The sequence below is a fragment of the Spermophilus citellus genome (genome assembly GCF_964194105.1).
Source record: "Spermophilus citellus genome assembly, chromosome: 3".
In the NCBI taxonomy this organism is placed as follows: domain Eukaryota; kingdom Metazoa; phylum Chordata; class Mammalia; order Rodentia; family Sciuridae; genus Spermophilus; species Spermophilus citellus.
The window spans coordinates 154,382,932-154,397,166 of record NC_138184.1 but is presented as its reverse complement, the minus strand read 5'-3'; the positions used below and the strand labels follow the sequence as shown (position 1 = coordinate 154,397,166).

The following is a 14,235-nucleotide window of genomic DNA, read 5'->3' as shown; positions in this document are numbered from 1 at the left end:
AAAAAAGAAAAAAATCCTTTTTGAAAACACATGTTATTAAGATGTTCTTACTAGATTAAAATGTCTGTACATATTTTGGAAATGAGAAGCATGGGTGGTGGCTTCTACCAGATCTCCATCAACATAAGCTGGTTGAGAACAGAGTAGCTGGCAGTGCACTAGAACTGTGCCTGCCTGGCGTTTGCTGATTCAACACATGAATGAGGACCTAGAGGATCTATTTCATTTTCATGGTTTCGTGAATCCATAGAACAAATTCTCTTTAACTCTTAGCCACTAAATACTAGAAAACAGTTCAAGGAACTGGAGATATTGAAAGGAAGCAAACAAATAGACCTTCCTTTATGGAGCTTACATCCTATTTAGACTAAACAAGTAAAACATTGAAATAAAAGGTAACAAATGCTATGGAGAAAAATAGTTAGAGAAAAGCTAAAGGGTGTCAAAATTTGAGATGCAATTTTCAGTAGTCAGGGAGGCCAATATGGCAAGGTGACATTGTGCAAAGACTTGAAGAGATGAGTAAGTGAATTATAGGAATATTTCAAAGAAGAGTATTCTGGAAAAAAGGAATAGAAAATGCATACTCCTTGAAACATGGAGTGTTAGGGTTAGCAATAGGAGAAGGTTGGTAAGGCTGAGAGTATAGATTAGCTTAGAGAAGCAATAGGCCATGTAACCGAGGGACTTGGGCTTTTATTCCTAGTCAGATGGAAGCTGTTGGCATTTTCCCTGAAGAATTGTGTGCTTAATATGATTGATTCCTCTTGCTGTCACTCTGATTGATGCATTGGGACTAGGCTCCAGAGCAAGGGCAGAAGCAGGAAGACCTAAATCTATGGATGAAATGGTGGAGATGTGTACAAAGGAAGGGTTTTTAACAAACATAGACCATGTTCTAAACCAAAGCATGGCATGGTGTGGTTTAGACTGTCTTTACCTCAGTTTAATCTGAATAATAATTTTCAGTATATCATGTAGCATTTATAATGACTTTGGATATGCTTCATAAATAAATCACAGGTGTTATATATGATAACATATTGCTGTGAACATGACTTCAGATCAAATTTTGTAGTTATACTCTCCCTAAGAATATTGAGTCCTATCACCAAGTAACGGAATAAGTATTGACTTTGGTGCCAACTGCTCTGACCTTAAATATTATTTCTAGCTGTAGAAATTGGGTTAAGCTTCTAAACCTTCTTGAGACTTAGCTTATCCTGCAGGAAAAATTCTACTTTACACAGTGATTATGAGAAAAATGCCAATATATCTTGAAACTCCATAAAATTAAATACTTCCCTCCCCTAAATTTGGAAGCTCTTAAGTGATAGTTGAAATAATAGTGACAAAATTTCAGTCTTGTGAAATGTTTGCTTTAACATGAATATGTGTTTGATAGCTGCTCCCACCAACTCTGTTCTGACATTTTGAAACATCTGACTCAAGGGAAATTATAGGATGAAAATACGGGGAATATTAAAAAAATAAGCACTGGTATAGAAACCCTCTGGCTATGTTTCTATATGGGGTGGAAAAACCTATTGCACATCTCTCCACTGAGACTTATATTGGAGTCACATAGCCTTTGGTTATAGATGTAACCAATATAAAGTTTGGGGTCTTTTTTTTTTTTTTATACTCTGCAGCAGTTTGAATAACATGAGAGCTTTGAAAATTGCTTTAATTTCATAGTTGGGTGTTGGAATTCACATAGGATTAGATCATGACTAAGTGTTACTGAGATCCTGCCAAGCTTTGTAGGGTATAATGAAATGCAAGAAAATATGAGAGCAGCTATGTTATATTGCTCTTTTAAAAAAAAATCATTATAATTATGTAATAAACTGGAGAGTTAGTGGGAGACGGTTTAGATTAGCTCTGGCTGTGAACTTAATTGAGAATCGCCATTATTAGTAGACAATGACAAAATTCTCCATAGCTCCTGAGCTAGTATTTTAGAATAATAGCATTTTCTCAAAACAAGAATAAAGATCCTTAAGATAATGGTCAGTGTTGTTTCTCTAATATTCTCTCCAATGATTATATACAACATTACTGAAACTAACTTTTATCTGGTAATTGTTAAGGAAACGGTGTAAATATCTAATAATTTCAATAATTTTCTTTGTTTATCACAATTCAGATACTATTCAAAGTTATTATCTTAATTGCATTTAGTTCAGCCAATTTGTTCTGTATTTATAATTGGTTCTGTATTTACATACACTATCATTAATTAAAATAAAACAAGAAGGAATTGATAGTTCAAAATGAATGAAACTATTTTATCTAGGTTGCTTAACATTCTCTTTGTAAAACTGCTACATTTGAGAAAATACTTAGCTCAATAAATATACTAGAGATTTATTCTGGTGTTTTGGGAGGATGGGGGAAGGAGCACTGGGATTAAACCCAGGGACTCTCTGCTGCAAAGCTATACCCCAGCCTTTTTTTTTTTTTTTTTTTTTTTTGGTGATCCTCCTGCCTCAGCTCTCAAAGTCACTGGGATTACAAGGATGTACCACCTTGCCTGGCTTAAGAAATGTCTTAAGCAGTATTTTAAAATGGAAATTTTGACCTTTATGCATATTGAAATTTAAATAGCTTGTTGTATAACAGTCTCTTTTCCTTTTCTTTCAGGAACTCTTTCCAGTAAACAGACAGAGTGTGGATCATTTTGCTAAATACTTCACTGATGCAGGTCTGAAGGAGCTTTCAGATTTCCTCCGAGTCCAGCAATCCCTGGGCACCAGGAAAGAACTGCAGAAAGAGCTCCAAGAGAGACTGTCTCAGGAATGCCCAATCAAGGAGGTGAGACACCATAGGCAGACACTGTCATGGTCAAAATAAATGAATGAAAGTCTGGAGGTATCACTCAGTGGTAGAGTGCTTGATGAACATATGTGAGGCTCTAGTTCAATCCCCATCACCATACTGTCAAAAAATATATATATACAAATGAGAGGAATTATGTAGGTCATGTACCACAAGCTTTGCCTCCCTACTATTTACATGAGTTCAAAGTATTGCTTCAGAATCCTCTATTTTAATACATTTTAGGGGGTATACGAAATTAATGTTTAGTTTACCTAAATGACTTATTTTGCCAGGCTACTGTGATTATGAAGATATTTCATCTGATAAATGGATTAACTATTCATTCTTTGAATACCCTTTTATGTGATGGTTTTTCTGTTTTATATTAGATTTTCTAACCTGGTTAAGCTTTTGATTAGTGTTTGGAATCAATACGTGACATTTTGTGCATCACTGGGTATGAATATGTAGGGTTTATTTATTTAGATAGTGGTGCCAGGGATTGAACCCAGGGCCTCACACATGGTAGGCAAGTGCTCACCACTGCACTCTAGCCTAAACCGTAGGCTTTATATTTGAAGAAAAAAAAGACAAGTTGGACTAATTTCTTGTTTGAACTCATTCATAATGGCTATGTATCTCTATAATGGAGAAGTTGAAAAGTTCTTCCTTTTCCCACTTACTCCCAAATCCCTACCACCCTCTACCATGCTATAAGTCCTACAGAGCTCCTTATGTGATTGAGAGGTGGGAAATTTCAGACTGATACTCTCCAGCAGGTGGAGAGGTGATGGAAAATGAATATTGTTAGCTCATGGCAGTAAAGTCATAATTTTCCATGTAAGGAAAAAAAAAGTTAAAACAAAAAACACTATCAGATGCAGGGATGTCTCCCTTTTTTGTGGGCTCCCCGCCCCCTCCCCAGGCAGCTTGGGGACTGGAATTACCTGGCCACTTCTGCTCTTACTGTTCAACCCACTGATGCTATTTCTGCAATCTAGGATGGAAATAAAGAGAGTGCTATCTTTTCACTTAAAAAAGAAAGAGAAGAAAAAGGTTGTACTAATACTCACAAAGTAGTGTACTTGATGTGATAGGATTTTTAATCACATCTAAAATCCTAATCTCAATTTGTGATTTTATTTCAAAAGGAAAAAGCATTCCCGATAAGTTTGATATGCAATACATTGTTAGACCAACCTATAGTCCATACTGTCAGAGTTGAGAATAAATTTACATATTTATATATAATTCAGGGTGAGGGGGGATAGCCAGTTGAGTATGGCTGAACTGATGTGTACCAAATAAAGAAAATTGACTTTGCACTTCATGATTTGTTAAAAAAAATTAACTTCACTGAGGTGGAGGCAGAGAGATCAGCAAAAATATTAATAAGTTGTAGAGAATAGGCTTATGCAAACCCAAGACATCACTCATCAAGAGGCTTAACCCTGATCCATAGGAGGCAAAAATTCACAGCCCCGTTGCCTTCGTCAAATCCCAAGAAAGTCAAAATTGGTTCAGATGCTGTGCTTTGGGAATTAATCATTGTTTTCCCTTCCTCTTGTAATCTGAGAATACATTCCATGAAAGAAAGAACTGGACAGAATATTTGTTACCTGTGTCAAACCTTTTACTGCTCAGGCAGTTAAGAAGGCAAATTTCCATCTGCCTGTTGCTTTCTGATCCTCTTTCCATGAAATGTAGGTGGTGCTTTATGTCAAAGAAGAAATGAAGAGGAATGATATTCCAGAAACAGCAGTGATTGGACTTCTGTGGACCTGTATAATGAATGCAGTTGAATGGAACAAGAAGGAAGAACTTGTTGCAGAGCAAGCTCTTAAGCATCTGAAGGTAAAAATCTTAGCAAGGAATTTATCTCAGTTTTGGACCAACTGAAACTCCTTAACAGTTTAACAAATGGGTTCTAAATGTGATTTTCCATAATCAGGCTAAACATATACTTCCTAATTTTTTCCTTTTCAAATATCCCACTACCTAAGATGTTTCAGATGTAAGAACATATAAAATATCTTAGCATATGTTCTTATTAAAAATAATATCAGAAAAAATCATTAAGTCATTATATTCAGTGTTTTACATTAAAGAGAAATATATCTAACTATTGGTTTTCTATCTGTTCTGTATGAAAAAAGAGGTCAAATTTTTTTGTTTAAATAAACAATGAATTGACATTAGAATTTGAAAGTATCTAAGTGGTCAAAAAAATCAACTTACTATATTTTGTGTATTTTTTAGCATAGTTACATAGATTTTTTTGCTTTTGTTCGCTTCTCCCTATTAAACTATATTAAAGCAAGTGGAAGGTTTAGATCCTGCCTTTAAGTATAGTTTTTACACTTGAGTTGGGAAGTCAGCATCAGAATGTAAACTAGGTGGAATATTAGTCATAGAAGATGCCTGTCCACGTTCATGAGAACAGAGAAGTACACTGTGCAGCTCAGGGAAGGCTCTTTAGAGAAGAGCGTTGAGTAGAGAGAAAAAGTTTTTGATTGGATATAGGACAAGGGTGGTAATTCCCCCAGTGAATGTTTTCTAAACAAACCTCCGGATTATTGTTATGATTCCAGCAATGCTGACCCCATACCTCCCACACAAGTAACGAGTTCTACCCTCTGCTTCTGTCCTAGCAATATGCTCCCCTGCTGGCTGTGTTCAGCTCCCAAGGCCAGTCAGAGCTGATCCTCCTCCAGAAGGTTCAGGAATACTGCTACGACAACATCCACTTCATGAAAGCCTTCCAAAAGATTGTGGTCCTCTTTTACAAAGGTATCCATGCATGTTGTTCCACAGCTGTGTTTCTGAATTTATTGAAGCCCTTGAAGGGCAGAGCCCGGGGAGGCACAGAAGATCACAGCTTCTGCTAATGGGAGAACAGCAAAGATGCTAGTTTGTCAAAGTTTTAGCGAGACAACCATATCATGTGGAGAGGAGGCACAGGCCATGTGTGCATTGCCTCAGGAACTGAGTCCTGATTAGGCTCCTGGGCACTTCTCACTGGTGGAAGTTTTGAGGAGACAGGATGAACTGGTTGTTTCTTGGGGGTTGTGAAAGAATGTCATTATATAAGATAATTGAGACTGCTTTTGAATTGTAACAATTAGCTCTAATAACAATGATTATCAAAACGCTATATATATTATGTTCAGGCCTTTTTAGGTGCCATAAAGCTGACTTGAAAATTACTGAAATAATTAGGCTTTTCACTTGGCATTTTAGTTATCTGGCCCAGCCATTCTCCTATTTTCCAAGGAAATGAGTATTTTTAGATTTTCACAGTTAGTGTCTTTTCATTGTATTTGTAAGGATTAGGTTGCCTTGACAACTGGCACTAAAAATGAATGTTATAAAAGTTTTAACTGATCTCAATCTCTATACCTACAGCATATAAAAAAACGATCCTTGACTATTCTGTGGCCTAGATTTGCATAGTTTTATTGGGGGCAGGGGAGACTACCTAAGAGACATTTCAAACATCATAAGATTCTTATCAGAAGTTATTGCAGCTGGGCACAGTGGCGTGTGCCTGTAATCCCAGCGGCTCGGGAGGCTGAGACAGGAGGATTGTGAGTTCAAAGCCAGCTTCAGCAAAAGTGAGGCACTAAGCAACTCAGTGAGACCCTCTCTCTAAATAAAATACAAAATAGGACTGAGGATGTGGTTCAGTGGTTGAGAGCCCCTATTTAATACCTGATACGCCCCCAAATAAAAACAAACAAAAAAAGAAGAACTTATTGCAAACATAGATGGCTAATATCAGAAAAATAAAAATATAAAGTAATAACACTAAATATTTCCCTTTGATGTAGTCTTAAAATTGTCTATTTTGAATGATAACTTTGGAATCTGGTGTATAAACATTTTACATTATTGCTTAGTAGCTATTCTTAAAATGTTAATTAAGTATTAACATTTTACAATTAACATTAACATTCACAATTAATTTTAATTGGCCTTTTATATTCTTCAAATGTACACATCTTGTTCACAAATGTTTGGTTGATATTTTACTTTTGGAGACCACTAGGTTATTCAGCAACAATTATATCAGTAGGAGAACATGATACCTGCTAATCTCTTTTCAGTTGGCCACAGTCGGGTCTTCTTGATTAGGGTTTACCAAATTACATATAAGGTGACCCATCAGAACCAAACTTGCAGGTCATATTGCCAACCTACATGTGATACCCAGCAGCCATGAAGGAGAAGTGGGATACCTTTCTGCATTATGGTTCTTATTAACAAGTTCTGCCTGGGAACTCACTACTTTGAGTTATTTCTTCTTTTTTAGTTCTAAATGAAAAAGGGACAGCGACCCGATACTATAAAATAACCCAGAACTAGGCATCAGAAAGGGAGGCATGAGTTCCTCCTTAGGATATTCATTAACCAAGTAATTGGCTTTTAAATAACCTTAGTTGGTAAGATCAATGGCCAGTCATTACATGTTTTTCTGAATATGGAATCCTTGAAGAATGAGTATTACTGTTTTCTTTCCATACACACACACACACACACATAATTAGATATCTCACGTGCACTTGTACTCTCTCCCATCTCTCTCTCGTCTCTTTTTTTAAAAATATTTTTGTAGTTGTTGATGGACCTTTAATTTATTCATTTATTTATATGTGGTACTGAGAATTGAACCCAGTACCTCAACATGCGAGGCAAGTACTCTATCACTGAGCCACCACCCCAGCTCTCGTCTTTTTTAACCAGTTGTTTACTTTGACATCACTGTGTCTGACAAACCCTGTGTTGCAGGAGGCATGTATTTCACCTGTCTCTGAGAATCTGCATGCCTTCATTCTGAATTCAGGCAGGATGAACAGTGAGTTTTAAAGCATTCCTTTTCCAACTCCAGTGAGCATAGATACCTGGAGTGCTTGTTAAAGCAGATTCCCCAGGGGTTCTGGCTCAGTTTGTCCAGGGTTGAGTTCAAGATTTTGCATTTTAATAAGCTTGCTACTTTAAGGAGCATTTTGTTTTAAAGCAAGTTTTCAAAAATGTCACAGAAGCCATTACTCCTTTTTCACTTTCTTCTCTCTCTCACACATACACACACACACACACACACACACACACACACACACATACACTCCTTCCCCCAACATTTCTAGAACTTGAGGATCACAGAAATTTAGGGATATGATTAACAATGTCCCTATAACTAAGTGTCGTCCAATGCCATTATAAAGATTTTTAAGATAGAAATAGTAGAATAAAAATGAATAAACTATAAATCACGCCTTTCAGCTATAAAAGAAACTGGTGATTAGTCATTTAACAAAGGTTTACTTTCTATATTAAAATCTAGAGTTTTATATTCCTAAGACAGTGGGAATAAATAGTAAATCCACTGTTTTCAACCATCACATTATTCACTTTTTAAAATAATTTCTCCCTTCCTTTCTCCTGAAGGTAAATGCCACAGTCTCAGCATATCGGTCTATAAATAAAATTGCCTTCTCAGGTACTATTATTATCTCTCTCATGGGTTTTCTTATTTGCAGAAATTTCTTAGGTTAAATTCTGTCCCTCATGCAAACTTTTCTAAAAGGAGTGTCTTATTCTGGTTCTATTTTAAAAAAGTAAGAAAGAAAAGGAAAGAATAGCCTTGTTAGCAGATATTCCCAGCATTAGAGGAAATTTTTGTGTTCCTGAGTGACATAATTAATTTTAAAAATTCTGAATTTCTTAAGTTGTAAGCAATACAATTTTAGACTAAACACCTAAATAGCTAGCATTTTTTTAAAGCTTAGCACTTTTTGAACCACTTTTATAATATGGTCTCTTTGATCACTATAAATACCCAAATTTTAAATTAGAACTCTACAAATTGAGAAATGATTAAATTTTCTCATCAACTTATTGTATGTGTCCATTATACATGTATTAAATATACACTAAATTTCTGATCTTATGTTAAATGCTGAAGTAGCTGCCTACTATCTCAATTTCAGGATATAGAAGAAAACAGAATTACAGTCCCCATGTCAATTGCTAAAAACAAGCCTCTCACAGAGGGTGTCAATAATGGTAGGAAGACAGAGAAGGGAACCTAACTTAGGGTTGAAGCTCATTTGGAGAAGGAGAAGAGAAAGCATCCAAGGGGTGCAAATAATTGCTGCAGACATAATGAGGAAGATGGCCAGATGGAAGGAAAAAATATATATTCGAATCTGAGGGAACTCAGTGCAATTGTAGAACGTCTCCTTTTGTACTGTGCTTTCACTGATGTTGTATGTTGCTGGTAGGCACATTTGGGAAAATCTCAATAAAAACTTAATGGGTGGGGCTGAGGATATAGCTCAGTTGGTAGAATGCTTGCCTCACATGCACAAGGCCCTGGGTTCAATCCCCAGCACCAAAAAAAGAAAAAAACAAACAAATTAATGGTTTCCCAATTCTAATTAGCCCCTCTCCCCACTTTTCCTTGTTAGGAAAAAAAAAATGCTTCTCTTCATTCCTCAACGACTTCTTTTTAGATTAGATTTTTCACTAAATAGATGTTAAGTTTGTTCTTAAACTTTTTAATGTTCCAGATTTGCCTCATAAGTTGTGCTGTGTGCTGCTTTGATCTCTTTGTTATTAATTCCCTGGTACTAGAAATTTGTTCTTCCAGCAAGTATTTATTACTAAATTGGGTCTTAATATCTAAGAACTCAACTTCCCCTGCTTATCTGATTGTATGGGAACAGTGCATTTCATAGGCTTTACTTATCATTTTCTGTTCTTCTCATACTGTCATTGACAAGCATTTTAGTAAATGCATGGCCTCTTTCAGCCTCTGTGGGGCAATAAAACACAGGAATGCTCTCTCAGCCTTCAGAAGGAAACCCCAGACAAAAACTATCACTAAGCAGCAGACTAAATCAGCTTTCCAAATGTTCTTTTTACACCCCCAATTCACTAAGGTATGGAGAGAAAATAGAATCTCCCTTCACATTTTTGTCACATCTTTTAAATCTATTTTTTGTGTGTTTTATAACATTAATAATAATAGCTTAAAACTGCATATTGTGGTTTATAAACTCAAAAATATGCTCAAAATTATCTTCCTGACAGGGCTGCATAAATCACAAGCATCCTAAAGATAGTTTACCAATTATATAAAAGGGGCTTTACAATCCCTAATTAGTGTGCTTGAAAAATCTCTGCAAGGCAGTCCTCCACAGTCACTGTCACTTCCTGAAGCCAGGGCTGCCTGCTCCTCACCTGTGAAAACTGGCCTTTGATGTCTAGTGGAAATTTCTGCCATCCTTCCGAGTAGATAATGGAGAGCAGCAAATGTAAACAGCTGAAAGACTGGAAGATAAGAGTCATTCTCTTGGACCTCTTGAGTATAGCTCTTGGGATTCCAGCCTTATGAATGAATAAATCCAGACTTCCTTTATCCAATGTGTGGTGCATTTAATGATAAAAGTAAACCAAAAAACCTGTTTTCTAAGACCGATTTGTGTCCATTTGTAGTTAATTTAGTCTCCAGTTCAATTCACGAGCCTCTTTCAAGAGCCAATTTCTTTTTACAAGGCAGGAAGAAAATAACCCTTACTGTTTTTTTCTTATGAAACAGTTAGTTTTGTTTTAAATAAAATAATATTGGATCATTTTCATAAAGCAGAATTATATTTTACTTGCAATGTGTCATTATAATAAAATTGCATGAATTTACAAGCATTTGTAACGGATTTGGTGCTAGTGGGGACAGAAATAAATGCTTATTATATTTTCTATCTCATTTCTTATTCAGATCCCAAACAACAATCCATCGGAACCCTGGCAGACCATTAGGCTGTTATTTCCATATTTGCCTTTCTTTTTTTTAACATTAAATAATCTCAATGGTAACTTGAGAGTATGATGATACATGGTAGAGTTTAAAGTTTTAGTAATAGGTGCTTAACACTTTTTGTTTAAAACCTGTAGGAAATTTATCTACTGTGTTTCTGTTTTTCTTGTAATGCAGTACAAGGATAATATTACTTGTGTGATTTAGGATAATGTGCTGAATGTAAGTAAATGAGTGATTTAGTGATGGCCTAAGTGTAGCACTTTGGGTTATAAATGTCTTGATCCCACTGCATACCCAAGAAGGTCATCTTTATGTCCAATTATTAGCATCATTATTGCACCCTATCTACTTTTTTTTCCCCCTTTGCCAATTTCCCCTAGAAAATAAAATCCCCTTAAAAGAATAATCATTTGAGGTTGCTCTTTAATCAAGATATGTTTGAACTTGGCAGGACACAGAGTATTCTAAAATGCTGGAACTGCTGATTCATTTGCAAAATTACATAATAACCCTACTTCCTACCAGCAAACCAATGCTGTAGATTTCCACATGCCATTACCCAGCTATATGCTTGTGTTATATCATGCCTGATAAGATGCCATCATCATCAATAAAGAAATTACTAAACTAACTGTTAGGATGTGGCACTATGCTACTTGGAAATGAGCTTAGATCTTCTGGTAAGTTTCAGATTGGATTTCTTTTAAAATGGAGCTTTTATTCTTAAGAGATCACTTTGTACTAAGGTATAGGATCTGAGGTTGTTTTGAAATATGATAGTCAATCTGAGGATGTGGATCAGGAATAAAGCACTTACCTACCATGTGTAAGGCCCTGGCTTTAATCCCCAACAGCACAAAAATAAGTTTAAAAATGAAAATAAAACGTGACATTCATGTAGTAACTTTAAAATCTTTGATTTGAAATTGCAGCTGATGTTCTCAGTGAAGAAGCAATACTGAAGTGGTATAAAGAAGCACACGTTGCCAAAGGCAAAAGTGTTTTTCTTGACCAGATGAAGAAATTTGTTGAGTGGTTACAAAATGCAGAAGAAGGTATGCTTTCTTTTGTTTAACAACTTTGAGAGTCATGAGGCAAATAGTTTATCATTTAAATTATAGACCTCTTCCACTGCTCCCCCCAGCCTTTGCTTTCTTAGACTAAAATTCTTATTCTTTTTAATTTCTTTTCTTTTTGAAATAAAGTCTTACTCTATGTTGCCCAGGCTGGCCTTGAGCCCCTAAGCTCAACTGATCCTCCCACACCAGCCTCCCGAGTACTGGGATTACAGGTGTACACCTCTGCACCTGGCCCAAAGTTTTTGATGTGTCTCCCATATCAAACATTTTGCCTATATCTTAGTGTTCCTTCCTAAAATCAAGGCAGTAAAAATATCTAGATGGTACAAAGTTGAAAAAAAAAAAAGAAGAAACTTAATTATCTATCCTGATAGGAGACAATGAGGAAGACATAATCAGCAGATGTAAAAGAGAACAAATATATTTGGCTTTATCACACTTTATAGAGCTATGTGGATTTTTATAGCACCTTTACCAGTTAACCAATATTTAAAATGTGAACACAAGGTAAAAGATAATAATGGATAAGAATAAATCTAAGTAAGATAAAAAGTTGGCCGGGTTTGGTGGTGCATGCCAGTAATCCCAGCAGCTCAGGAGGCTGAGGCAAGAGGATCACAAGCTCAAAGCCAGCCTTAGCAATGGTGAGGCACTAAGCAACTCAATGAGACCTTATCTCTAAATTTAAAAAAAAAAAATACAAAATAGGGATGGGGATGTGGCTCCATGGTCAAGTGCCCATGGGTTCAATCCCCAAAAGGGGGGAAAAAAAGAATTAGAAAGTTTATTTTAGATGAACCGTAGAATGAAAGAGTCTATATTCTTCAGTAATACATATGAGCAGGTTGCATTTGCTCATTTCAGAAAGGCAACATTTCCCTTGAAGGCAAAAAGGAGTAAGAGTTTGCTATCAGCCCCTATAGATATGTGTTTTACTTAGTAACGGTAAACGGACCTGGGTCCATGACAAGGTTGGAGGGATGGTGATTAGGAATTTTTTCATGATCTTATTTAAAGGAACCTGGCCAGAAATACCTGACTTTTCTCTTGTCTTCTCTCCTAGAATCTGAATCAGAAGGTGAAGAAAATTAAAGGCCCCAGACGAGCACAATACCTAGGATTATGACACACACTTTTTGATTGAGAACCTGATGCATTTGGGAAGAGAAACTTGGCTTCAGTTTTCACAAAGGAAAAAAAAAAAATAGGATAGGCTTCCCTTGTGCAAAGGGGAAATGGTTTGTGTTCTTGTTTTGTTTTAATGGAGCCCTGAGGCATTGCTAGGACACTTGGGACTCTACCTCTCACTCACTGTCTGCTAACTTAAAGCCATTCAACCAGGAGTCCAGTAGGAATCTGAAACTCAATACTCAGCAGACTCCTCTTTTTTAGCTGTATTTTTCAGGTACTGTGTGGTGAACGCCCCACTGGTGTCTATTACAGGGCCACTTTGGTAGTTGTGTATCTGCTCGTGTATGTGATTTGACAAACCAGTTTTTTAAAATAAATGGCTTTTTTAAAATCTGCGCTTATATTCTCAGAGCTTTCATTTCTTTACACGACTTCTCACACAAGTGGATTTCTGCCCTTTTGTCCATGGTATTGAATAATTGCATTTCTTACCACCCATAAAAACTGATGTGTGCCTTTTATCATCATTAAGTAATACGTTCCAGTTATCTCCATAGTGAAATAGAAATGAGCCCAAAATATATTGTTATATTGGCAATAACACTATGAAGTTCTTAATAATTATTAAACATGTAAAATATAGTTCCATACTTCTCATGTTTTCCTCAGTTCTATTTCTTCCCTATTTAAAGGGGAACTAACAGCCAGGCGCACACCTGTAATCCCAGGTAAAAGATAATAATGGATAAGAATAAATCTAAGTAAGATAAAAAGTTGGCCGGGTTTGGTGGTGCATGCCAGTAATCCCAGTAGCTCAGGAGGCTGAGGCAAGAGGATCACAAGTTCAAAGCCAGTCTCAGCAATTTAGTGAGGCACTAAGCAACTCAGTGAGACCCTGTCTCTAATAAAATACAAAATAGGGCTAAGGATGTGGCTCAGTGGTCGAGTGTCCCTGAGTTCAATCCCTGGTACCCCCCCCCCAAAAAAAATAAAGGGGAACTAACAGATGTATAGGCATATTGATATTTGTTTATGTTTATTTATAAGTGGGTGATTTAATTCTCAAAATTATCCTGTTCTCAATAATAATGTGAAACATCTGATCATTTGGGAAAGCTTACAGTTTTATTACATAAGTCTTTCTTACTCATCAAAAACCTAAGATATACGACCCAGTCGCAGTGGTGCATGCCTGTAATCCCAGCTGCTCCAGAGGTTGAGGCAGGAAGATGGAGAGTTTAAAGCCATCCTCAGCAACTTAGCAAGGTTCTAAAACAACCCAATGAGACCCTGTCTGCCAATGTCTTGGCTTGGCATAGAATCACGAGCCACCACAGCTTTGTAGATTCAAACAGCAATTCTTTATTCCCGAACTCACACCGG

General features: G+C 36.3%; 1 protein-coding gene across 2 annotated transcripts in view; it reads left to right on the top strand.

The window, feature by feature from the left end:
- The window catches only part of BZW2 (basic leucine zipper and W2 domains 2), a 56,720-nt gene extending 43,473 nt beyond the window's left edge, over positions 1-13,247 (top strand). For both annotated transcript variants that reach the window (XM_081284447.1, XM_081284446.1), the window contains exons 8-12: positions 2,647-2,817; positions 4,531-4,677; positions 5,475-5,613; positions 11,575-11,697; positions 12,785-13,247. In XM_081284447.1, coding sequence (XP_081140573.1) covers positions 2,647-2,817; positions 4,531-4,677; positions 5,475-5,613; positions 11,575-11,697; positions 12,785-12,813 — 609 coding nt within the window. In that variant the 3' untranslated portion in view covers positions 12,814-13,247. The remainder of the gene's footprint in view (positions 1-2,646; positions 2,818-4,530; positions 4,678-5,474; positions 5,614-11,574; positions 11,698-12,784) is intronic.
- The last annotated feature ends 988 nt before the right edge of the window (positions 13,248-14,235 follow it).